At 42.0% G+C, this 27320-nt stretch overlaps 1 protein-coding gene across 5 annotated transcripts in view; it reads right to left on the bottom strand.

Annotated features, from left to right (window-relative positions):
• The window catches only part of ITPR2 (inositol 1,4,5-trisphosphate receptor type 2), a 257494-nt gene that overhangs the window by 219644 nt on the left and 10530 nt on the right, over window positions 1–27320 (bottom strand). For all 5 annotated transcript variants that reach the window (XM_073000779.2, XM_073000781.2, XM_073000780.2 and 2 more), the window contains exon 2: window positions 995–1065. In XM_073000779.2, the coding sequence (XP_072856880.2) occupies window positions 995–1065 (71 nt within the window). The remainder of the gene's footprint in view (window positions 1–994; window positions 1066–27320) is intronic.

The raw sequence follows: 27320 nt of genomic DNA, 5'->3' as shown, positions 1-27320 counted from the left end.
CCTCATGGTAACTTAGGGTGAGAAATCAAGCAGATACTGTAGTTGGTTTATGTAACCTCATCTATATCTTTCTTCCTGCCAGTTAAGACAATTTCTCATTTAGGTGTGTTAATTATCTGTATTGTCTCAACTACAATATGGCCAGAATTACATAGTTACACCCACTGTTGTTAGCTCCACTGGCATAAATTTGTGAATTGCTACAAGATAAGAAGTCAGCACAGGCATTTATTGCCGTATATCAGTCATGTGACTCAGCACATTAACAGCAAATGCCTGGACTGATTTCTTAACTTGCAGCAATTTGCAGCTTAAATTCACACTGGTGGATTTACTCTACTGTAATCTTTCCACTGTATTCAAACTCATCTCCTTTTTTGCAATATTTGTAATAAACAGAATTATTTTTATAAGTAAAGAAGAAGAAGAAAAAGAAGAAGAAACATTATTTCAAACCTTTCTGTCTTTAGACTGGCATGTCTACTCAGTAGCTGACTCCTGAATTGCTAATACTACCATCTTTCAATATTCCAATGGGGTTTGTTTTCCTCAAGATCAGTGGTTCTCAACCTTGTTCTTGGAATAAAACTCCCAGAAGCCTTCACCACTAGCTCTGATGACCAGGATTTCTGGGAGTTGCAGTCCAAACATATTTGGGAACCCTAGGTTATGAACCACTGATCTAGATCACAGATGGGGACTGTATGGTCATCCAGATGTTTTTAAGTTGCATTTTCCACCATCTCTTTGACCCTGATGATACGGCTTAAGGATTATAAAAGCTGCCATCCAGTATCAGAGGGATTACAGATTCCTGAGCCCTAATCAAGATAAAATGACTTGTGGGTGGCACATAGCCATCTGATTCTAAGTGCAAGATGCTAGAACATGTTCCAGGGATCCTGCCTTCCAGTACATAAGATACTGATCACCTTAGGCAGAGGGAAGATTGACTGCACAGTTGTTCATATAAAATTAACCCTCAGTTGCTTACCTCTGAATTTCTTAGGAGGATTGCAAAGATCACCTGCTTCGGGCTGAACGACACATCTGTCATCCACCAGCCTGGAAGAACAATTGGAAAGTACAGTTTTCATTATTATTTTCCTATTCAAAGAACATGACAACCAATTTTATCACACAATCATAACCCATAGAAATAAGTATTTTCTCTATATCAATTTGCTGCCTTAAAATTGTGTGGCAAATATTTTCCCCTTTCAGTGCAAAAGAAAGCCTAGCAAGTGCAGAGACCTTTTATAACTTGATTCTTTCACGGGACTTCAAAGAGACAATGCTACATGGTAAAACCAGCCCAGCCAGCCTTTTATGAAAAGCCAATGTAGGGGAGCTTACTTTTATATCACCTTGAATTAAAAGCTGCCACTGCCATTACCTCTCTGTCTCTCATCTATCCAAGTTCAATGAACAGTTAGAAAGGTTTCTGTTGTGGGGTCTGTTCCCTTTCCTGGGTTTGGGAAGTGCAATAAACAAAGGAAAGCGGGCATGGCATAATTTAAACCTGATTCTATACATTCATCACATTATTTTACTTAATCATCTTTTATGTATCATTTTCCCCTCGGAACCACAGCAATAGCTGAATTCATAAAATAACCAAAGCAGATACATGGAATGACACCAACGGAGAACTATTGATTTTAGGAATAATAAATTGACTTGATTCTGTATGTAACCAAGCCAGGGTCTTGTAATATCTGCACCAAGGTCTAGAAGCAATATTGAAGTTCTGAGATTGCAGTCTCTCTCCCCCTTCAGTTCCCATGAGGCAAAGAGGAGAACTCCTGCTGAATTTTAATTTCACTTATTGCAGTATCTGGCTTGTTATGTACAAACTAAAAACTATGGTTGAAGCAAACTCCAGTTTGTTATATGAGCTATGATAATAATCCAGAGTTTCTTGTTATCTTGCTTAGTAACCAACTAGAGTTCAACTTAAATCACAACTCCTAGCTCATAAGGATTGATGAGCCAGGAAAATGGAAACTGCAGAACACAAGGCTAGATTAGACTCTAGATTAAATACAATAGGCACAGAGTCTGAGACCTGAGAGACTTTCAAGGACTTATGAAAAACTTTGGGACCTACAAAATAATTCCACTAAAATGAAGTATTATTTGATTTAGCAATTTTATTCAGATTTTATTCAACAAACAACATACAGGTATATGTTTTATATTAACTAGATCCAACAAACACAACAACAACAACAACAAACATCTTGTGGCACCTTTAACTGACTGGAATTCCATTGGTATTCATGTAAGGTTAGTATAACTTGCCACAGTTAACTGCAACTAATTGACAAGGTGCCATCTCAGTTGCACAACTGAGCACATGAGGCGGCACATGTCTGAGTTGTCCCCAAGCACTTCATCAATTAGCCACAATTAATCAAGTTATGCAAACATTACGTGAACACCAGTATGATTCCAGCCACAGGTTTCAAAGTCACCCTTTGTACATTACAAGCCACATAAATACAGACCCATAAACAGGGGGGAAGTGTACAGTAATGTCATCTTCAGGTAATGAGGCATAGCTCCAGCAAGAGTTTAGACTTCAAAACATCCACAGGAAACTCCCCCTAAAAGAGTCCAGAGCCTCTTTAAAAGAATTATGAAATGAAAATATTTATCTATAGATCTATCCTTAAAATTAGCTTTGAAAAGGTCTATGGTCCTACATATTCTTGGTTCAGTTCTATGCTATGGAATCATGGAGTTTAACACAAGCTTTAAAAAGGCAACGTTGTTTGCAGTGTGATAAAACAACAATGTTGCAATGATATTTTATCACACAGTGCTAAGAGGTTCTTGGACCCAGAAGGTGACTATAAAAGAAGCATTCAAATGAATGCATCAGGAATCTCAAATACATAAAAATCAGAAAGCTAGAATACTTTGGTAATTGTGGTGATGGTGGTGGTTATGAGCAATCAAGTCCCTCTAACTTATGATGACCCTATGAATGAGTGACCGCCAACAATTTGGTTACCTGATGAAAAATGAAACAGATTGCTACAGCTTATTATTTCAAGGAAAGATAACTGGAAAAAGATGTACAAGATGAAAAAAAACCTTACTGGTTGAAGAATTTGGGGGACTGGTTTGGATGCAACACACATCAGTGTTTCTATCATAAGACTACCATATACTAAGCCAGCAGTGACATCTAAGCTCCAACAGAAGAGGAACAAGGAAAAGAAGAAGATCCATCCAGGGTGCAGACAGGAGCTATGACTATGAGAGAGCCTACGGCCTACAACGAGTTTTATCTGACCTAGTGCAAGCAGAAATCTTCCACAGGAAGAAGACTGAGGAGCAAAAAGTTCCACTTGTGCTCACAGAAGTTTTTGCATATAAGACTAAATCCTGATTTAGCATAACAATTAGAAACTTTTTTCCCCACACAAACCCTCGAATCTCCCAGCTATCAAGGATCCTTACTTGGCTGCTGGGTGCACAGAATACTGGACTGGATGGTATTTTGGTCTGATCTATTAGGACTCTTTTTAAATGCATAATGACTAGAATTATAAGGAATGCTCCGGCCTCCTGAAATGCACAGCATAAACAATAGGGAAACAGAATCTCCCACAACATCTTGCGGCATGAAGTGTTCTTTCAGCCATGCCTCGTCTAGTATATCCCATTACATTACCCCATAACATAACCATTTCATGCCCACTGTCCATACACGGTTCACATATGGCTGCTTTTGGCATCCCTGCTAATTTAGCCGATCTTCTGCAAGCCCTGGCATTCTTTTAAGCATGTTCTTACCACTTTTTTCTTCATGGATAGTCCTCTTTTCACTATATAGGATTCAGTACTTGTGGGACAAGCTCACTATTTCTTATACAGGATAATCTACTGGGCTAAGCCAACATGTTACCTTACTACAGGGGGGAAAATTTGGCTATGTGAAACCAACCCCATTAAACACTTTTTGTGTTTGACGAAGAATATAAAGAAAACAAAAGCCACCTACTCACACAACCCACAATTCTCTAAAGAGAAGAAGACAGACTAACAATGGGACTAAAAAGTTGAAATGAGAAGGCATGGTTATGAGAAGCTATCTGGATGTTAAGGAATTGAATAATTCGTAAACACTCAGAAAACATCTGCACAGCAGGATCTATTTGTTTATGAAGAAGTTTCCCAAAGGAAGTTATAGGCTTCCTCTCGATCGATATTTATAACCACACATTAAATAAATCAAAATTAAGACTGATTCAGTATCCGTGAATGACCCCAAGTCAGGACATTAAAAAAACTGGCATAACTTTTCTACCACCTTGCATGGATAATAGTTTTGGTAACAGTTCCTGAAAAATTAAAGCAGTGGTTGACCACATATAGCTTGCAGATAAGTTATTTTTTTTCTACAGTAACTTGTGCCTTAAAGGAAAATCACATTTCAGTACTGTACAAGTCAAACAGAATGAAGGAATTACCAGTCCGTTTCTCTCCCCCCCCCCACATGATACTTGTTCTTGCTGCTACAGACTTGTGTGTGACCCATGGCCATGAAGCTGTTACATTGGAACAATCTAACAACACATCCCATCAGCTTTAGTTAGGATAGTCAATGATGAGAGAAACTGCAAATGGCAGTCCCATAATATCTGCAGGGACTGGCGTTGCCTATCTCCATCTTACTGCAGAAAGCTGGTGACAACACCCTCACTACAATGTTAAATCCTTCTTCCTCAGCCCCAGTATTTTTCCTTTCCATTCTTAAAAAAAGATAAGCTATTTCTTCTCTCACACAAAAAGGAGGAGGAGGAAGAGGAGGAGACAGACATGCCAGTGCATTTGCAATACACAAAGCACTTTTTAAAAAGTATAATTCCTAAAAGTACCTCTTCTCATAGTCAACAGAGAGGGTTAAGGGGGCAGGATAAGAATGCAGAATGCACAGTTCTATCTTTTTTATGGGGGTGTGTGTGTCAAAAACTGGGCTTTTGTTACTGCATATTAACAGTCCACTGAATTTACCCATACAGAAATGCCCATCACTGATCATTAACTGTTGTAGTAAGTCCCAAAGTGTTTTCATCTACAATGGCATTTTGAAAACCAAATTCTCACACAAGACATGAACAACACTTTGAAAACCTAATTCTCAGACAAGACATGAACAATGTATACCAAAGCACTATAGAAGGCCAGTACTTGTGGCCAAAACAAACATACAGTAGCATGTGTTTTAGAAAGATGCTCTCTCAAGTGGCGAAAGACATGTGTTTGTCATAACACATGATCTTCCTCACCTTTATACTTTAGCGTGGTTTGTTTTTTGAGTGTCTTTTGGAGGTATACATGGTCTTAATTCACAAATCTGATTGCTGATGCGTGTAGTGCAGAGGAAAACCATTTGTAAAAAGAAAACAAGCTCATTAGAGGGAGTAATTATTCCTATTAATGTCTGGTTTGACCACAGGATTGATGCAAAATGATATGGTCAAAAGTGGTTTCTAGTTTTTGCCTTTCAGATGACTGTACCTTAAGTGACTTGTGGTTCACACAAGGAACTATTTCAAACACCCTCGCTGGGACCATGAGCAATTCCAGGATATTATACACAGCTCTTTTCATTGGCATTAACCTCTGATGTATTCTTAGATACAATTCAAAGTGCTATGAAAATCCTGATATCTTGGGACCAGGTTGTCTCTTTCCCCATGAACTTCATGTACTAAAGTCAGCACCTTGCAGCCCTGTTCAGTGATACAACTTGGAGGAACAGGAGAGAACACCTTCTTGGTGGTAGCACCAAAACTACCGAATTTCTTCAGTCTCCAAAGATTAATTGGCTCCTCCTCAGTTACATTTCAGCAGGACTGCAAACTCCTTATATTCCACTGCACTTTTAATTCGCTTTAACTTCCCACCATGGTGGCTGAATCAGTTCTTTTGTGTCTTTTCATTCTGCTCTTTTAATGATTTAATTATCTTGTTTACACAATGTCATTTTCAAATTGCATTTTTATTTATTTATTTATTTATTTATTTATTTATTTATTTATTTATTTATTTATTTATTTATTTATTTTATTTATATCCCGCCTATCTAGTCAATAGACCACTCTAGGCGGCTCACAACAGGGGTACTACAATGACTAGAAGAAAACTTTCAACCATAAAATTATAAACTAAGAAAAAGAAAAAAGGAAAATCAGGATTAGCTAAGGGGGGGTGGGAGGGAAGGCCTGCCGAAACATCATTGTCTTTAATTGCTTTTTGAAAATATCCAGCGAGGGGGCCGCGCGAATGTCCGGGGGAAGGTTGTTCCAGAGGCGAGGAGCCACCGCCGAGAAGGCCCGATTTCTTGTCTTCTCCTTCCGGGCCTCCCTCGGCGTTAGGCTCCTCAACCTCACCTCCTGGCTCGTGCGAGTGACACGGGTAGAACTTGGTGGTAGAAGGCGTTCCGCCAAATATCGAGGCCCTAAACCGTTTAGGGCTTTGTACGTGAGCATCAACACCTTGAAGTCGATGCGGAATCGGATGGGCAGCCAGTGCAATGCGGCCAGAGTGGGTGAGATATGTTGGAATTTTTTCACCCCACTAAGGAGTCTGGCCGCCGCGTTCTGCACCACCTGAAGTTTCCGCAGCAGCCTCAAAGGTAGCCCCACGTAGAGCGCATTACAGTAGTCTAATCTTGAGATTACGAGCGCGTGCACCAAAGTGGTGAGCGCCCCAACATCAAGATAGGGACGCAGCTGGGCCACCCGCCTGAGATGGTAAAAGGCGGTTCGGACCACCGACGTCACCTGGAATTCCATAGTGAGCGCCGGGTCAAGATGGATTTTTGTGTTTTTGTTGTTCACAATGGCTTCAGGACCCTTTTGGAGGAAGCAGAGTATTTCCAAATGAAATAACTAATACTCCAAAAGAAAGAAATGCAGTGGATAGCCAAAAATTTGTTTCCTTCCCCTTAACTGGGATGTCCTAAGTCTTAATTAGACACTTAAAATGGCTCACCATTTTCTAGACATTTTAGCCCCAAGAGGCTGCCTAAAAATCCAACCACTGATTCCATAACACAATAAAAATAATGTACATAATCTCTGGACAGTATGTTTGTGCTTTTCAACAAATGAGCACATAGGGTCACGAATTCCCTTTTCTAGCCACCCATTTCAAGCAGTTTTAGGAACTGTGAACAAGACAAAGCAGGGCCTGCAACTTTCCCTCTTTTCCTACTTACACAGATACAATATTGTACTCAGAAATGCTTTACTACCAACTGGTCATTAAGAAGATGAACCCCATAAGAAGAGGCAGTATTCAGAGACCCTGGCTGAGTTCACGCTTAGTGGCAATTGATTAACTCCAGCTTGCTGATATAGTCAAATGTCCCCTCACACACAAACAGTGGTTTCTCTGACAGCTGTTGGTCACACATGTGAACCATGGTTTGTTCTCAGCTTATGAACTTTGACTTGTTTAAACCATGGTTTGTCATCATGTCTGAACCCAGAACCATGGCTTGTCCTTGGTTTGTTTCTCTAGCTCCCTACCTCTGCAACAGGAGCTAAGAAAAGGCACACCATTTAAATGGGGTAAATAAGCAGATTTGTTCAGCTGTCTGGCAGACAAGTGGTGGCTAGAACAACAAAACATAGCATAACGTAAAACTATGGCATAGCATGAGGCATGAGCATGGCCACTGTACCTTGAAGTGTGATCACAAAAAAGGGCCTGCAAAACATGTAAGGGAACAAAATGCCCACTGCACACAGGGTGTTTGTTGGTCCTTTATCCTTGTAGCCTGGAAATCTGAGCCACCAGCAGCTGGCAGCAGAATCAGCCAGTTGTCACAAGGCCAAAGTCTTAACATGAACATTCTCAGTGTTTCCAGAAGAATTAGTACCCAACTTAAACTCTGCAAAGGGACCTGGAATGCGAAAACAGGATGGGGAAGAAAGGCTAGAAGGTAACGTGCTAGGAAAGCTTTGTGTTTCAGTCAGCTTCTTACAAGGTTTCCTTTCATTGTATACAGAGAAAATCCTCATTTCCCCCCATTCCATTCACTGCTTAGACCTCATGGCACACTCGCTCTGGGTTCCTTTGGGCTAACAGGAAGTGATAACTGCGGTAGAGAAGGGTTATTCTCAGTGAAGGAAAGCCTATTTGGGTTTATTCTGAAACTCAAATTCCCTTTCCAGGAGCTTCTTTATTTCCTAGCCCACCCTGCCACAGCAGGAAGTGGTATGCAGTCTGGTTACAAAGCTAGCAAAGGGGAAAGACTTACCAAGAGGGAGGCTACATTAAGAAAGGCAGAAAGCCCAAAATAGTTCTGTGATCAATAAGGTTGCCAATTCACAACCCAGAAAATCTTGCCTGTCTCTGGAAATAGTTTTGAAGCAAATAAAGCAGCAACTGCAGGAAATCCCCACTTGCCTACAAATGAGGAAAAGGCATATGAAACTCCATAAATTCACTTTCAAAACTATGTCTCAGATATTACAAATACATATTCTATAGCACTGATGCAGTACATTTCACATATCTGAATCACTTCATGCATTATTTTGGCTTTCCTCATGAAAGCTCTGCATGGTAAGCCAGTAAAGTAGGAATCTCTTATCCATTAGATCAGTATCCACTGATTTGCTTATCCACTATCTGAAAATATTTAAAATATTAAAAGAAAAATCCAGAAAAAAATCCTCTATTTTTCACATGTATTACCAGATCCACCCACTAGAGGGAGAAGAGACTGTGCTATGAATATTTGTTAGTGAAGAATACACAGCATGGTCTCTTGCACTCTAGAGCTCAGTTCTGCTAATGCATGTGAAAAAAATTATTTCCCTTTTTTTCCTTTTACCAACCTATACATATAGTGTTTGCTAGTACCCACTGTTTTCAGTATCCACGAGGGCTTGAAACCAATCCACAGCAGATATGGGGATCCTACTGTAATATTGCATCCATGAAGAAGGTGATTTTTAGTGCAGCCAGGTCTCAGGGCACCAGCTAGAGTCTCAGAGAGCTGCTATGCTTTCCTGAGAAATCTCAAGGTCAGCAGAGCTGAAGAAGGGAAATGTTTGCTTTTACTTTGTGAGGTGGTTTTAATGTCTGGGGACCCATCTTCTCCCCTCTTTCAGCTAATGTTAGAGACCACTGGCTCAGTGTCAATATGTTTAATATTTACTTAGGAAACAGTGCAGGAAATCCACATATTTTGTCTCAGTATCTCATGCACAGACACATGGGACACATTATTTTGCCACAGTTACAAAAGACCCTACTTCTTGTGACATCACAAGGGCCTGCCCCCTAATCTCAGTTTTTGGACCTAAATCTCAGAGAATAGGTAGCTGTCAAAAAACTAGCATCACCCAAAGAAGAGTGGCAGTGATTTGCCTGAAGTCATCTTAGGAAGCTTCTTGCAGAGAGAGAATCTGAACCACTGAATACAAAGTTCAGACCCTTAGGTTCCAAGCTACAGCCTCTCGTGTGGAGGATATGGCAGTGAAAAGCCAAGACTCTAAAACTTCACACAGGGGCAACCCATGACCCAAAGGCTGTATAAGGCTCTCACAGGTCTGTCATGATGCTCAGGTGATGTTCCACTCCACCTTCAACTGATGTTGGATACAGTTACGGTACTCACAGAATCATTACTACTACTGTATCTTTCTTTCTTAAAGGAAGAGATACTAAGAAGGAGAGAAGGAGGAAAAAGTTATTCTGCTCAAAAGAGGACAGGATTCATCCACCTTTAACAGATGTACATACATACAGAAACCTTTATTGGCATTACAGGGTACAGGGAGTACACAGGATAGTTACATTCCAATACCGGATGGGGGGAAGGGTGAGGTTGGGATTGTAGTAGGCTAGGTTCAAAGAGATTTATAGAGGGTTTAGGGGAGGGGGAGGGGGGAGGGGAGGTCTTCATAACAGTTAGGAGAAAGTCAGCAACTTGACTGGTGATAAAAGGCGAGAAATCGCTCAGGAGTATGGGGGTAAGGTCGAGGAAGAAAGGGGAGAGGGAAGAGAGGAGTGGGCCTAGTAGCCGCTTACGGGGGATGTTGTGGGATGGGCACCGGAGTAAGATGTGGTCCAGGGAGTCGGGTTCGGATGCACAAGAATGACACAATCTGTTGGGGCGGGGGGTTCGAGTGAATCTCCCAAAGTGGGCTGCTGATGGAAAGATATTCAGCCTAGCGAGCATAAAAGCTCGTCTTTTTTGAGGGTTGGACAATTGGTTAAAATAATTGGAGGGGCGGCCAAGGGAGGGGGATAGGCCAAAAGCAAGAGGGGAGCAGGTGGGGTTCAATTGGGAGAATAGGGTTGCATATTCAAGGTCATAGAGACTGGATCTAATGATTTGATATGCTGAGTTGAGGTTCATGTCGGCTAGAGTTTCGACAGAGAGAGATAATGACAATAGTTTGGCTTCTATGAAGTGAAACCACGTAGAAGTGTAGGGGTCCTTTAATAAATCTTGTAGGATCGAGTCAGAGGGAGTTAGGAGGTGAATTCTGAGCCAGAACTTGAAGGTAGTGGTCCAGGCTAGGGTAGAGGGTAAGTGGATACCCAGTTCTAGAGTAATGGTGGAAAGTCTGATAAGATTAGGGATCCCGAGGATTTTCCTAAGAAAGGAGGCAGCCACCTTATCGATTTCAGAGTTTAACAGATGTACAAAAGGGAGAATTTCAGCGCTTGCAGCTTCACCCAAGAGACACTTGCCAAAATTATCTCTTTTGTGCAAGTTTTCAAAAACCGTCTCCACTTCTGCCCATGGCTACACTAGAAAGACAAGACATGTATAGATATCAAAGTAGGTTCCCATATATCAGTTTAAGATTAAAGTAAGCTATGGAAAAACAGAAAAATTCTGCCTGCAGGACAAACCACACATTGTCATCATCATCAACATCATCATCATCATCATCATCAGAAGAAGAAGAACAAGAACAAGAACAAGAAGAAGTACAAGAAGAACGACAAGTCTCTTCTAAGAGAGTTTAGAAACACAGTAGCCTTATTCCCCTCTAGAAGCTAATTACTTCACACTAATATTGTAGTAAACTCAGGGCTCGGGAGAGGGGGTCATAGCCCTGGGACTTACTGAGTAGGAAGACAGTAGTACCATATGCCACTCTGCTCAGCTTCTCTCTCCCCATTCCATTCCGCTGCAATCATCTCACTAGCTGGGAGGGAAACAGGGTTTCCCCAGAACAGTATATTGCTACAAGTCACTTCTGTTGTAATATACAATTTCTGAGCAGAGTTTGATCTTGTATGGGCAATCAGCAGTCATTAGCTGTTCAAAAGACCTGTGCCTTAAATCTTGGTAGGGAGTGATACGTTGTCTAGTCGTTTAGTCGTGTCCGACTCTTCGTGACCCCAAGGTGATGTCTCTGCTTTTTAAGATGCTGTCAAGGTTTGTCATCGCTTTCCTCCCAAGAAGCAGGCGTCTTTTAATTTCGTGGCTGCTGTCTCCATCTGCAGTGATCATAGAGCCCAAGAAAGTAAAATCTGTAACTGCCTCCATATCTTCCCCTTCTATTTCCCAGGAGGTGATGGGACCAGTGGCCATGATCTTAGGTTTTTTGATGCTGAGTTTCAGACCGTTTTTTTGGTGCTCTCCTCTTTCACCCTCATTACAAGGTTCTTTAATTCCTCCTCACTTTCTGCCATCAGAGTGGTTATCATCTGCATATTGGAAGTTGTTGATATTTTTTCCGGCAATCTTAATTCCGGCTTGGGATTCCTCCAGTCCAGCCTTCCACATGATGTATTCTGCATATAAATTAAATAAGCAGGGAGACAATATACAGCCTTGTCGTACTCCTTTCCCAATTTTGAACCAATCAGTTGTTCCATATCCAGTTCTAACTGTTGCTTCCTGTCCCACATACAGGTTTCTCAATAGATAGATAAGGTGGTCAGGCACTCCCATTTCTTTAAGGACTTCCCATAGTTTGCTGTGGTCCACACAATCAAAGGCTTTTGCATAGTCAATGAAGCAGAAGTAGATATTTTTCTGGAGTGATACAGTCTCCTGTATTTTTGCACTCTACTAAAGGGGCTAGCTATGGGGACTGTCATGACAACTACCTACACTTCCAAATCTATCACTACAGCACTGACGTACACCTAACATTTATATAGTAACCTATTAATTTCGCACTATTAAAGAGCAGGCCGGGCAGGTGGGGCTCGTCAGCCATGGAAGACAGCCCATCTAGGAGAATGAAAACTCCAATTTCAAACCTCCACTGCCTTGTGGCTATATTCACTCATGGAAAAGGCTTCAGGAGTTAACCTCGAGGCAAAATCCGGAGCTGGAGTCCTGAAGGCAGTTTGTGGTTTTTCAAAGGTTTTTTAAATTTCGCTTTACGATGTTTTCACTTAACGGCGATTTTCCTGGAATGGATTGTCGTCGTTAAGCGAGGCACCACTGTATCACATTTTATTCTCCAAAATACAGGTACATGATTTTATTATCCTCATTTTTAAATTCAGCTTAATTCAGATATTGAGAATTTGTTTCCCGACTGTGCCTTCTATGAGCAGAGCTAGCCTGTGTGGCTTTGGGCAACTACACAATTCCCAGATACCCCCAGAAGAAGGGAATGGAAAATCACTTCTGAATATTCTCTACCTAGAAGACCCTGAAAAGGATTGCCATAAGTTAAAATTGACTTGATAGCACATTTTTGTAGTTGTTACTTAAGCTAGCTGGATAGCTCACTGAGTTAGGCATCTGACTGAAGACACACTCTTCAGTCACCAGAGGTTGGGAGTTCAATCTCCCATTTTGCGTTCCATAAGAGCCAACTTGTGTTGCTCACAGTCCCAGATGCCTCCCAGAAAAAAGGAATGACAATCCACTTCTGAGTACTCTCTGCCTAGTTTTTTTGTAGCTTGTTCATTTCCATGTTTTTTGATCCAATTTTTCTAAGTCACTTTGGGTTGAATCTATTATTCCAACTGAGAATCTAATTACTGGAACTGCCCATGTGTTTATGGCTTTGATTGCATTTTGACCATTTAACTCTGATTTTAAGATTTTCCACAGCCTTTCGATGTATTCCCTTTCTGTCAGTTCTTTAACTTTTGTGTGCACAATGTTTTCTGCTTCTAATATTCCAAGGTATTTATAATTTTCATCACTTGATAGTGATTTTATAATATTGCCATCTTTTTAACTCTGTTCCATCTAGTTTTTTGGATCTTGCCATGGTGTATAGATACATTTGCATATTTATCAATTCCAAATTTCATTTGGATATCTTCACTAAATATTTGCACTGTGTTTAGCAGTGATTCTATCTCTGTGGAACTTTTTTAGGTCACCCATGTATAAGGGATGGTTGATTTTTCCTGCTTGTTCTGAAATACGGTAGCCCAGTCCAGTTTTATTTAAAATTATTGACATGAGGTTTAGTGAGATGTTAAACAGCAGTGGTGACAAATAATCTCCCAGAAATATTCCTCTTTTGATGTTAACTTCCCCAGTTTCTTCACCATGGGCAATTAGGACAGTTTTCTATTTTTCTATATTTTTCTTGTGGAAACTCTGAATTATTATTATTATTATTATTATTATTATTATTATTATTATTATTATTATTATTATTATTATTATTATTATTATTATTATTATTATTATTATTATTATTATTATTATTATGTTGTTGTTGTTGTTGTTGTTGTTGTTGTTGTTGTTGTTGTTGGTGGTGGTGGTGGTGGTGGTGGTGGTGGTAGTAGTAGTAGTAGTAGTAGTAGTAGTAGTAGTAGTTGTTGTTGTTGTTGTTGTTGTTGTTGTTGTTGTCGTCGTCGTCGTCGTCGTCGTCGTCGTCGTCAAAACACTAGGCACAGGCAAAATTATAAAAACATTGACTGGTATTATTATGCAGGCTTGAGTACCTCAGAGAACCACCTTTTTCAAACCTTGTAAAGAATATTAGCTCTTCCCTGTTACAAAACCAGAAACATGATCCGTATTCATACCAATGACCTCCCTTCATCTTTCAAAGAGATTAGGAAACATTCTCTTCTTTCTCCTTTTTTAAAACAATACTTTATTATCTTCCAGATAAAATAAATACAGTAAATCAAATTGGATCAATTTGGAAAGGTGGCATATAAATATGTTAAATAAATAAATAAATACAATTAAAACAGCTCCAACATAATGTTTCTATGTTGCAGAACAGTCAATATTATAAAAACATTGACAGATATTCTATAACAGATACAAGTTTTAACCAAAAAAACTAAGTATCTGTTAAATATCGGTGCAGTATGTATGCTGTTCCTAATACTGCTTTTTTTTGTAGCTCTGATTGAGATTTATGAGATCTGCAACTGCTTATGACAGGAGGGCCTGGCGTGCTCTGGTCCATGGGGTCACGAAGAGTCGGACACGACTAAACGACTAAACACACACACGCAACTGCTTATAGTACTGTGTGAAGTTTCTTGATAATTTTCCCAAAGCACCAATGACTACGAGGACCACTGAAGTGTGTTTCTTCCAGAGGTGTGATATTTTGATTGCCAGGTCTCTGTATTTTTTAATTTTTCCAGTTCTCTATTTTCAACTCCGGCATCCCCTGGAATTGCAATGTCAATGATCCAGACATTTCTTAGTTCTATTACTACTATGCTTGATGTGTTATGTTCAAGGTATCTATTTGGATCTGGAAATTCCACAAGATCTTGACTTCTTCATTTTTTGACACCTTCTCTCCCTGATATTTCCATGGTTTTTTGGAGGCTGGCAAGTTTGCTTTTGGGATGTAGTGTGTGATTCATATTTCTTAGTTTCCGTGGTTTTTTTTTATCCAATTCTTCTAATTTGTTTTGAGTCCAATCTGTTATTCCAGCTGGGAATCTAATTACTGTACTGGAACTGCCCATGTGTTTATGGCTTTGATTGCATTTCCACCATTTAATTTTGATTTTAAGATTTTCCACACTCTTTTGATATATTCTCTTTCTGTCTCTTCTTTACCTTTCGTGTGAACTACGTTATCTGCTTCTATTAGTATTATTATTTTATTATTGTTATTTTTGTTTTATTGTTGTTGTTGTTGTTAAGATTTAGCTGGCTGGATAGCTGAATGGTTTAGGTATCTAGCTGTGTGGTAATTTGATTCTCCACTGTGCCTCCTTGTGAGTAGAGCAAATCTGTGTGGCTTTGGGCAAGCTGCACAGTCCCAGGAAGCACCCAGCAGAAGGAAATGGGAAGCCACTTCTAGGTATTCTCTACCTGGGAAACCCTGAAAAGGGTTGCCAGAAGTCAGAATTGGCTTGATGGCAATTATTATTAATTTATATAACTTTTCAATATGAACTGATCTTGTAATATCTCTGGATGGGCAGGAAAGGTATGTATAAATTAAATTTTAAAAAGTAACGTGCTACTTAACTGAGCTGATAATAAAGATTATGTTATACTGGAGAATATTGTCATAACAAAAAAAGGTCCAATTACTGCACAATTAGTATTAAAACATCAAAACCAAACAGGTTCAAAAGGAAATAATGTTGATTTACCTACACAGTGCATTTCTAAAAGGCAAATTTGTTTCCTAATATTGTTTTCCAATTGAAAGGTATTAAACCCATGAGGAAATTACTCGGGTAACCAACTGCTATAGTCCCACATGATGCTAGAACCTCAAGTGGCATTGCTAAGTGAAGTGCTGCTGTTTCACTCTCAAGAGCAACCATTCCCAGTACGAACCATATGGCTCATGGCCCCCCCCTGCACATTTGAAGGAGGGGGCACAGACTGGATACAATTCTTCACACAGCACCTTATAAGGTATGTTGTGAGATTATGCAATTCTGATTTGGCCTATATTTCTTTCGTGTTTATGGCCAGGCCTAAAAAAAGGTTGAGAATAGCTGATCTAGAGCTACCTGGTGCCCTCTAGATATGTCTGACAAAAGTTTCCACATTGAATGGAATGATGGAGGCTGCCGCCCCACACATATCAAAAGCCCCAGATTTGAGAAGGCTGCCCTACGGCATATACTGAGATTGAAGCCATATGTATAAATCTGAAATGTCATCCTAGTGCCTGGAGAAAAACACTCCAATCTTATCATAGTCTCTAGCTCACGCATGTGTACTCGCCCTCCCCCAGAGACCAAAAAGGAAAGGAAAGACATGTTGAGAACCTTCTTTTCTACAGGTAAAGGCACCCCGCCCCAAACCAGTGTTGACTGCTGTGAACACCTTTCCAAATTGCATAGCTTAATAATGATGAAGTTTACTGCCTGTGGCAATTCAGCTGTCTTCTGTGGACCTGTTCCATGTTCTGATTATGCAACAGTTTTCTTTTGCCAAAGGGAGAACAGCATTGTTTTGAACAACTTTATGCTACCATGAAAACCAGGAACTTGGTTGCTAAGTAATCTTCAGCTGCTTTCTAGTCAGAGGGCCATGTTGCACAACATGCACAGTGTGGTACAGGGTGATACAGTGTGAAGCAACGCAATACAAGGGGGTCATTTTCCATGTACATGTATATATGTATTCACAGAATTGTGATTATTTTTAAAAATGAAATTTTTTTCAAAAGTAACATTATGAAGTACCACAAAAGGACTTGAACAGGGCAACAGGTATTGGTATAACACTGCTGTAATCTAAATTCAAAGTTTGGTTTAACATTTTTGAGCCAACAATCTCAAGGAAATATACATGTGTATGTGTTCTTGTAAGGTAATTATTTTCAGCATCTTTCTGTCTGCTCTACCCCCAAAATAATTTTAAAATATAAAGGGAGTATATGTTTTTCAACTGTTCTACTTCATGATTTCAAACTTTTTTTTTCCGGTTAAAGCTTTTAATATAAGCTAGGTGCAGCACTGATTTTTTTTCCTGACTATTTCATTCAACACATTCTGTCCAAAGGAAACTACTATACAGCTTTTTTTATGTAGTACATAAAATTAACATGACATATTTATAAAAGTGTTCTTGATTTTGGTTTTTTTACTAAACAGAATTCAAGACAAGGTGCTAAATCATATTTCCACAGAGTTAGTGTACTGCAAATTATTCTGGAAAATCTACAAAAAAATTGGAAACCACTGTTTGCATTTCTCATTTGAATATATTGTCTCCTAACTCTGCTCCCATCCCTTTAACAACAGGCTGGCTTACAGAATTACATAAGGTCCTAACATGGGGGAAAATTAGGAAAAGCTTCTTTACTTCCAGCAATTTCCAGCTCCTCCAACAATCAGCATTGGGAAGCTAAGATTGCAACTTTGAAAAGGTACTTTCTTGACCACAGTGTCCACACTGCCCCCACAGCCAACCTAGTCACTAGCCACATTGACTGAAGGATTCTGGAAGAAGTGCTTGGGGGGAAAAAGACTTTTTTCAAGCTCTGTCGCTTCAAAAAAAGTGAGCTTTTTGAAAAGCCCTGTCCATTTCCTAAAGGCTCCTACAGGCATTGGTTTGGGCCATCCACAAACAGGCCTGCATTGTTTCTGGGCCCTCTAGATGTCTACACAGACATGCATTTTGTACACAAGTTATACACAAAATATCCAATATGGTTACGTATATTGCAAACACAGGGTCAAATATCCCATATAAAATTTGGCAGACCTCTACATTATCTGGATCTACACACACTGAACCTTTTCAACAGAGATACTACATATATCATATGTTCACACACTTTTCCCAGCTGCTTCTGGGGTTCAGGCATGTCAAATATTAGGAATCATTGCCGTTTTATTATTTTTGCCATTTCCTATCAAAATTTCACATGGCTACGACTCACCAGTCTTGGCTCTCATGGTCTCTGGCAGAACTCTTTTTTCCAAACAATGGCCAGACCCTTTTTAACTACAGATGTCAGGCACTGAACTAGAGTCTTCCAAAAGCAGCACACAGGTTCTACAACTTCTCTGTTGAACATCCACCAGAAATGGACTAACTTATTTTGGCTACCTACCGAGCATTGACAAGAGAAGATACTGTCAAACCATTATGTGGTGTGAATGGACTCTGGTTGGTTACACCATATAAATGGTGGATAGAATTTATCATCATCATTCCTGAGTAGAATCATAGAAAACTGAAGCCTACAATGCTATCAAGTCCAACCCCTTGCTCGATGCAGGAATACAATCAAAGCATATCTGCCAGGTGATTATCTAAGTTTTTTTTTAAAAAAAAAATACCTCCAGTGTTGGAGCATTCACCACCTCTCGAGTTAATTGATTCCACTGTCGTACTGCTCTAACAGTTAAGAAGTTTTTCCTGATATTCATCTGAAATCTGGCTTCCTTTAACTTGAGCCCATTGTTGCATGTCCTGCACTCTGGGATGATCGAGAACAGATCCTGTCCCTCCTCTGTATGACAGCCTTTCAAACATTTGAAAAGTGCTATCATATCACCCCTCAGTCTCCTTTTCTCAAAGCAAAACATGCCCAATTCTTTCAGCCTTTCTTCATAAGGCTTGGTTTCCAGCCCCCTGATCATCTTTGTCCCCCTCCTCTGAACTTGTTCCAACTTGTTAGTATCCTTCTTGAAGTGTGGTGTCCAGAACTGGACACAATACTCAAGGTGAGGCCTAATCAGTGCTGAATAGAGGGGATCTAGCACCTGAACTCAATGAATCAAAAAGTTCATCTATGGAAGGCTTCCAAGAAATCTGTATGGGATAATTTAGCAAAGCCAGAGTCCTATAAAAACATATTTTTTTGATAATTCATGAATTAAGTCATTCTGGATCCCATATTTCCACAGTTAATGCTAGGTAGAGATAAAGCAGTGATTTGTAACCTGTCTTGTAAGAAGCACATGAGCCAGCATTTTTGTTATGTTTCTGTCTTGGTATATTTTACCCTTCTGTTATGAAAGCTAAAACAAACGGTGGAAACACCCAAAGGGCAGTTCAATACATGCCTACCCAAGAGCTTATTCTGTAATACAAGCGTGAGGGGTACTGTGAAGGGCAACTCCAGAAGAATGCCAACTAAAAGCTGCAACAATATCTATATTATTTAGGCATAAATTAATTTCTATAGACTACAAGTCCCAGAATCCCCCAGCCACACTGTCCACTGGCTTCAGGATTCTTGGAACTGTAGTATATAAAAAAGAAACTTTTTGAACTCTGACATGCAGTTGACCGTGCAAAGTACCGCTTCCCGCTCAGTTAATACATGGCCCTTAACCTCAACAGTGGCTGCAAGGAGAGATCCAGAAATGGCATCACGAGGCCTCTGGAGGTTATGTGAGAGAGTGGCCATTACTGCTATAAAGCCAGCTTGGCAAATGAGGATTTAAAAAAAAACCAACAAACAAAAATACCTGATCTGCACTGACATGTGCATTTGAATCTTTTCCTATGTTGTTTATACAACTCTGAAATTATTTTTAAAAAATAAAATTATTTTGTAGGAATGTGAAGGTTCTGACTTAGTTTGTACTGCACTAAACAGCAGGATTCCCAGTGTCATGTAGTGCAGTGCCCCCCCCAACTTTTTCTGAATTGCGGACCAGTTGGGGAGGTGGGATCCTGCATGGGGGGCACCCCCACACTCTCGGGTAGACAGGGCGCACTTGCGGAGGGGAGGGGCACACTCACGCGCATGCACAGAGGGAGAGGTGTGTTCGCTGAGGGGCATGGTGCACTCATTCACATGCACAGAGGGGCAGGGCACCAGTGCATGTGGATGGCAGGCTGTGCATGCAGGTGAGGTGCATGGGGGGGAGTGCGTGCAGGGCAGGAGATCTGTCTCCACAGCGCAGTCCTGCCATGGCTACGGACCGGCACCAGGCCAAGGAGCGTGTGCTGGGGCCCCCGATGTAACGGACAGAGTGGTGGACTAGGACTCTGGAGAACAGGGCTTTGAATCCCTGCTCAACCCTGAAAATTGACTAGACCAGTGGAACTGGTAAAACCACTCTTTAATTATCTCAAGTATCTTGAAAGTCTTATTAGGGTCACGATAAGTCAGTTCCAACCTGACAAGACAGAACACACATGCAATAAACAGCAGTGTACATTAACAACACTGAAAACATGTTGGGCGGGAGGTGGAAAATATTCCTCCATCTCTTGAAAACCCCAGCGTTCACATAAAGATGTCTATGCAAACATGCAGGGCAATCCCATCAAGGCACTGGGGCCAGCTCCAATTTCCCAATGACTTCACTCAAACAGATGTTTGAAAACTCGCATCTTTATCACATCTTCTAAAAAGTATTTCCAGGTAAAAGCCTAGAAAACAATGTGCAAAGAGGACCCCAGAGATGGGATGATTAAGTTGCCATTCCCTGTACCACAGATTTTTTGAGTTCTGCCTCTGAAAGCCAGTTCTGCAGGTTTCCTTTACACTGTCCCCTGGAAAAGTCAAAACAATTGGCTCTAAGCATGACTAGCATGTCTGCAATAGAGAACGAGGCACACATTTCTCAGGCTGCCATCACATCTTTCCAATTATCTAACAGCAAGCTTATGTGTATACCTTCCTAAATTAGTCCTACTGAGTTCAATAAAGCGTGCCCCCCTCCATGAGAGTTAACAAGATTGCAGCCTTAAGCACTTTATTATATTTGCACTGCATTCTAGGTCCTTTTGCCAGAACCAAACAACTGGAAGAGGGCGACTGGAGTGTCACAGCAGGATCTGTTCCCCTTTCTTAGGATTAGGCAGATTAGCTTGCCCTTTTTTGGCATCTGGTCTTCAAGACGCCAGCTCAGGATTCTTTTGAGGATGGATTCCACAAGCTTGGAAAGATTCCACAAACATCAATTGCTTCTCTACAAGATCCATGTGTTTTCACTACTAATTATGGTCTACCTCTAATTTCGGTTTCTGGCATAATGCTTAAGGGGTTTCAAAGAACTGTCAGCGTTGCCTTCTATGTGCTTTCAATGCTTGTAAAGTGTCCTGCAAACAATTTGATGAGCAGGGATACCGACAAATTTAATTTAACTTAAAAGTAGCCGCTTATGCCCGTATACATGCAAACCAAACAAGCAGAATACTGTTAAGCAGGCTGAAGCCAGCTGCCTCAGACAGCAGAGGCTGCACAGCAACACTGAGCTGTTAGGGGACAGGGAAGGGTACAGCTGCATCCCGTCCTGTCCTGTCGCCTCAGCCAGCCATTCCCAACTGGAGTAATCCAGGTGTTGTTGGACTGCAACTCCCAGAAGCCTTCAGCACTAGCTGTGGTGGATAGGGCTTCTGGGAGCTGCAGTCCAACAACACTTGGGTTACCCAAGGTTGAAAATAGCTGGATCCAGCTGCATTCATATGCAGCAGCCTCAAAATTTGGGAAGTTCTTTAAAAGCAATTTGTTCACATTACTCATCACAGTGTCTGAAAAGCAATTGGTTTTTATTGCTCATTGCAGTGTTGGGGGGAAAAAGTAGTTACTCATTGCATTCCTTTTAATCTTTTTCATTTCTTGTGGAAGGGAACCTTAGAATTGATAACAGAATGGCATAAAATGTGAAGACATCTTGTTAAAATGTTTCAAAAAATATCACTTGTTTATTGCTTTCTAAATGTAGCTTCCTCAACCACACAAAAAAGAAAAGAGCACAATACAGGTAACTATGTTACTTATAATTTGTTACTTCTAAGCTCTGACCAGTAATGAGGTAAAATTCATCAGCTAGTCAGCTTGGGTTTTTCTACACTTGTTCTTTGTGTCAAGGAAGGAAGAAGCCACGATAAAGGGAAAGTGTGCTATCTCCATGTATTAGATACATACCAGTCTCTTGTACCTACTACCAGATATTGTCTTAGACATCATATTTCATGCTGTGTTGTGTAACCATGGCTAAACAGTGGACCTGATGGAACAGGAAGGGGGGAGGGCGTTGGAGGGGGCAGCCATTGAGGTGGTGCTGGGTAGGGGAAGGAATGGCGGTGGGGGTAGAACATGCCCGCGTAGGAGAAGAGAGGTTAGATATCTTACATCTATCCCCTCTTCTAGTCCTACCTCCAACCAAATGGTATCAGGCGACCATATCAGCAAACCCTCGAGCCACACGGTGCTGTTGATGAACGCCAGGTCAGTACAAAATAAAACTGCCCTCATCCATGATGTAATTCTGGATGAGGGTGCTGACCTGGCGTGCATTACTGAGACCTGGGTGGGAGAGGAAGGTGGTGTCCCCCTCTCCCAGCTGTGTCCGCCTGGGTACTCAGTCCAGCACCAGTGTCGCTCGGAGGGTCGGGGAGGGGGAGTTGCTATAGTCTATAGGAGTTCTATCTCCTTGACCAGGCTTCCTGTCCCTTTGAGAGGAGGTCTTGAGGGCCTGTATTGTATGTTGGGCTCACGAGACAGATTAGGGATTCTGTTGGTGTACCGCCCACCCTGCTGCGTACCAACAGTCTCCCTACCTGAGCTGACGGAGGCAGTCTCGGACCTGGTGTTGAGGACCCCCAGGCTGCTGGTGCTGGGGGACCTCAACATCCATGCTGAGGCTGCCTTGACCGGGGCGGCTCAGGACTTCATGGCCGCCATGACAACCATGGGACTGTCTCAATGTGTCATCGGCCCGACACATGAGAAGGGCCACACCTTGGACCTTGTTTTCACAACGGGACTGGAAGATGGTGGTTTGGATGTGGAGGGGCTGGTTGTGACCCCATTGTCATGGTCAGACCACTTCCTGGTCAAGTTTAGTCTATTAGCTTCTTCTTCCCTCTGCAAGGGTGGGGGATCTATTAAGATGATCCGCCCTCGGAGACTTATGGATCCAGATGGATTCCTGAATGCTCTGGGGGAGTATCCGTCTGATATGGTTGGCGCTCCTGTCGAAGCTCAGGTCACCCTATGGAATAGGGAGATGACCCGGGCGGTTGACACGATTGCGCCTAAGCGCCCTCTCCCTGCTCGCCGAGCCCAGACAGCTCCCTGGTATACTTCTGAACTGCGGGCGATGAAGCGAGAGGGGAGACGGCTAGAGCGCAGGTGGAGGAAGTCCCGCTGGGAATCTGATCGAACACGACTTAGAGCCCATTATCGGGCCTATTTCGTGGCAATACGGCTGGCGAAACGGCAATATTTCTCCAGCCGCATTGCTTCCTCAGAATGTCGTCCAGCAGAGCTGTTTCGGGTGGTCCGGGATCTTCTTCAACCGGGAAACCCGGTGGAGGTCCCGGACTGCTCATCAGCTCGCTGTGATGAGTTTGCTATTCATTTTGAGGAAAAAATCGCTCAGATTCGCAGTGGGCTGGACTCCACTGTTACTGCAAAATCGGAAGATGTGTCCAGTGTGCCGTGCTTAGGTCAAACTTTAATGGATGAGTTTCAATTGTTGAGACCCGAGGATGTGGACAGGGTGCTTGGATCTGTCCGTTCTACCACCACGCCGCTCGACCCTTGCCCATCTTGGCTAATTGGAAGATCTGCCAGGGGGGTTTGCACTTGGGTCCAGGAGGCCGTGAACGCCTCTCTGAGAGAGGGAGTGGTCCCTACCGCCTTGAAAGAGGCGGTAATTCGACCACTCCTTAAAAAGCCTAACCTGGACCCAAGGCTGGTGGTCAACTACCGACCAGTGGCGAACCTCCCTTATTTGGGCAAGGTGTTGGAGCGGGTTGTGGCCGGGCAACTCCAGGCGCTGCTGGATGAAACGGATTTTCTGGATCCATTTCAGTCGGGTTTCAGGCCGGGTTTTGGTACAGAGACAGCCTTGGTCGCCCTGTATGATGACCTTTGCCGGGAGAGAGACAGGGGGAGTGTGACCCTGTTGATACTCCTGGACCTCTCAGCGGCTTTCGACACCATCGACCATGGTGTCCTTCTGGATAGGCTGGCTGGGTTAGGAGTTGGGGGCACTGTTTTACGGTGGTTCCGCTCCTTCCTAGCTGACCGTATCCAGAGGGTGGTGCTGGGGGACAGTTGCTCTGCCCCATGGCATTTATGTCATGGGGTTCCTCAGGGCTCAATACTGTCCCCCATGCTGTTTAACATCTACATGAAACCGCTGGGAGAGGTCATCAGGAGGTTTGGGCTGAGGAGTCAGCAATATGCTGACGACACTCAGCTCTACCTCTCGTTTTCCACCAATCCAGGTGAGGCGGTTTCTGTGCTGAACTCGTGTCTGGACCTGATAATGGACTGGATGAGGGTTAATAAATTGAAACTCAATCCAGACAAGACGGAAGTGCTGTTAGTGGGTGCTTCGCCGGACAGGTTGGAGGGCCACTTCCCTGTCCTGAATGGGGTTACACTCCCCCTAAGGGACAGGGTCCGCAGCCTGGGGGTGCTCCTGGACCCCAGTCTAACTTTGGAAGCTCAGGTGGACTCGGTGGCCAGGGGTGCCTTCCTTCAGCTGCAGAAATTATACCAGCTACGGCCCTACCTGGACGAGTGGAGTCTCATGACAGTTACACATGCACTGGTAACATCTCGTATTGATTATTGCAATGCGCTCTACGTGGGGCTGCCTTTGAAGACGGTCCGGCGACTGCAACTGGTTCAGAATCGAGCTGCGCGGCTGGTGAGTGGTGGGGCCGCCAGAGAGCACATCAAGCCGATTCTGTATAATTTACACTGGTTACCAGTTGCTGTCCGGGCCCAATTCAAAGTGCTTGTTTTGACATATAAAGCCCTAAACGGCTTGGGCCCTGGATACTTGAAGGACCGCCTCCTTCCATATGAGCCTACCCGGCTGTTAAGATCTAGCCAGGGGGCCCTTTTGAAAGAGCCATCCCTCAAGGAGGTAAGAGGGATGGCTTGTAGACAAAGGGCCTTCTCGGCAGCTGCCCCCAGACTATGGAACGCCCTCCCAACTGAAATTCGCCTGGCGCCGACACTGATGATATTTCGGCGCCAGGTCAAAACCTTCCTGTTCCAGAAGGCTTTTAATTGAAATAATATTAACTGTGGGTCTTAATGATGGCAATTTTAATTGTATTTTAATTGTATTTTAATTGTATTTTAATCATTTTATTTTATTCCATTGAATTTTAATTGTTGTAAGCCGCCCAGAGACCTTTGGGTAGAGTGGGCGGCATATAAATTAAATAAATAAATAAAAAAAAACAGATTTCATGACTACTCAGGCTAGGACTTAATCTCGTGAAGGCTGCCAGCTTTCGGGGCAGTGGCTAAATTCTTAAGAAATTACTAAAATTCTGGAGATCTCCAGACTGAGAGACAAATTTCAGGGTGAGCAGAGTTAAAGGAGGAGAAAATTTTATTTTTGTGGTGTCTTTAAACCCTGGGTATCCATCTGCACCCATCCCAGCTGGAACAAGAACTCTCCAGTTCAGTTACAAAAGTGTTTGTACCTGTCTTGCATTTATCCATACCAAAAAGAAGAGAGGCGAGGGATAGAAGGCTGGGCAGGGCATGCATTTGATCTCATTAAGGAGATTCCACCTCGTTTTAATTTTTGAGATATAACCTATAACCATATACACTAGAATTTAGCAATGAGATCAGTGTATTAAAATAGCCAATGTACTTTATTATACCTTGAGTACAGTTAGCTAAACGTATAATGGGAAATTCTTGCAGCAGCAGAGAAGCCACATAAAATAATGAACACAACAATCCTTTCCCTTGAATAAACAGGCTACGGACAGAGATAAACTCTATCCATCATTTTGGACAGACCAGATGCAGAAGGAAATTGTTACACTTTGAGGAACATCCTGTAAATAAATGCAATTCAAAGAAAATTATGTGAGGAAGGAAAATGGAATGGCATACCAAATTTTAATTACTTTTTAATGGTGCTTGGTGTACCCATCTATAAAAGCTATCCTGGAACTTCACACTTCTGTACTGACACCTTAAGCGTGTGTACATACCACTTGATTTCCCTGCTGGTATTAATACATGTTTTCCTGATACATCACATCTTAATACACCTCCAGATTTCTAAGAGAAAAATCTCCACATCATCACATCATTTGGAGCATAACAGGGGGTACGGCCCAGCACTATGACTCATGAGCCTTACTGCTGCATAAGCCCTGGCAGCCTCAGAACTAAGCCTAGGTGGGGGGAACCCTCTCACTGGGCAAGTGGTGAACCTTCCACAAGTCTTAGCAGCAGCCTAGGGCCAGGGAACACTCCCTACAGGTCATATGTGTAACAGGTAAGGCTTTGTAGAATGAGAACCCTCATAGAAAGGGTGGCAACCATACACCAGCTAGGTACATTTTATCACCTGCTCAGCCATCAAAAATGGTTCTCTCTTTCTTCTGGGTTGACATGCTGCCTCATTACCCAGTTTTTATCCTGATGCTGGGCCTATTTAACTTGATCCTCCCCTTTCTGTTCCCACAGTCAGCTGGCCCCAGAACATTTCTGGCCCCACAAGCCTTGCTTTGCCCTGCCTCTGTGGTGGGCCTACACCTTCTTCTCATATGTTGACTCTGAAATGTCAGAGAATCCAATGTTGCTGACCTGACAATCCTACTACTCATTTCTTTTTCAAGGGATGATATGACCTTATTTTAAAGAAAAACACTGAATGGGCATGTAACAATCGGAGAACCAAACCTATGGCCAACATGAAGCTTCTTCACTGTGTAAGCCATTGGTTAAATCTGTTGCAAAAAAATTTTTAAAAAAATCACCAAGTGATGGCACAATCTGCCCTTCAGCTCACAACTTCTGACCTAGTGGTTAGATTCTTACTTGGGATTTATGCCAGTATAAGTATACTTGCAGTTGAAGATTGCCCCTTATGAACAGGTTGCCCCTTGTGTCAAGTCACACAACCAGACACGTAAGCAGCACGTTGCTAATTAGCTGCAATTCACTGCCACTATTTAGACAATTACCCTTATGCTGCCACAAATCCCCAAGAGGACTCTAGCCATTGTTCTTGTTCAATATTCCACTTAACGTGTCTGAAAATGTCTGCCTAATTAAAAAGAAAAGTATCTTTGTCAGTCTAGTCTGAATAACATCCCGTCCCTTCTCTCCTCCTTTCTTTTACAATGAATTGCTGCCCTGAATAAAAATATAGTCACCCTATTAATCATTCGTGTTGGGTGATAAAGAGTGGCTTTTAGGAGACCTAACAAGAAAACTTAGCTAAAGATAAAACATGTCTGTTGTGGGCAGGGGCCTTAGCTAGTGCCCTTTGTGAACTTAACCGAAAGGATAAAATGCCATGCTAAATTCCTATGTTTTAACAAGTAAACCTGGAAACATTGCAATCACAGAATCCATTGCCACTTTACAATGCCCACCACCACCACTCCATCACATCAAACTTGGTGATGGTGGTTTATATTGAGTGTGTGGTGATCCTTTGATTTTTCAGCACTATTTTTCTTTCAAATGTCATTG

Source organism: Pogona vitticeps, chromosome 5 (genome assembly GCF_051106095.1).
Source record: "Pogona vitticeps strain Pit_001003342236 chromosome 5, PviZW2.1, whole genome shotgun sequence".
Taxonomy (NCBI): Eukaryota; Metazoa; Chordata; class Lepidosauria; order Squamata; family Agamidae; genus Pogona; species Pogona vitticeps.
This window is presented reverse-complemented; position numbering and strand designations above follow the sequence as displayed.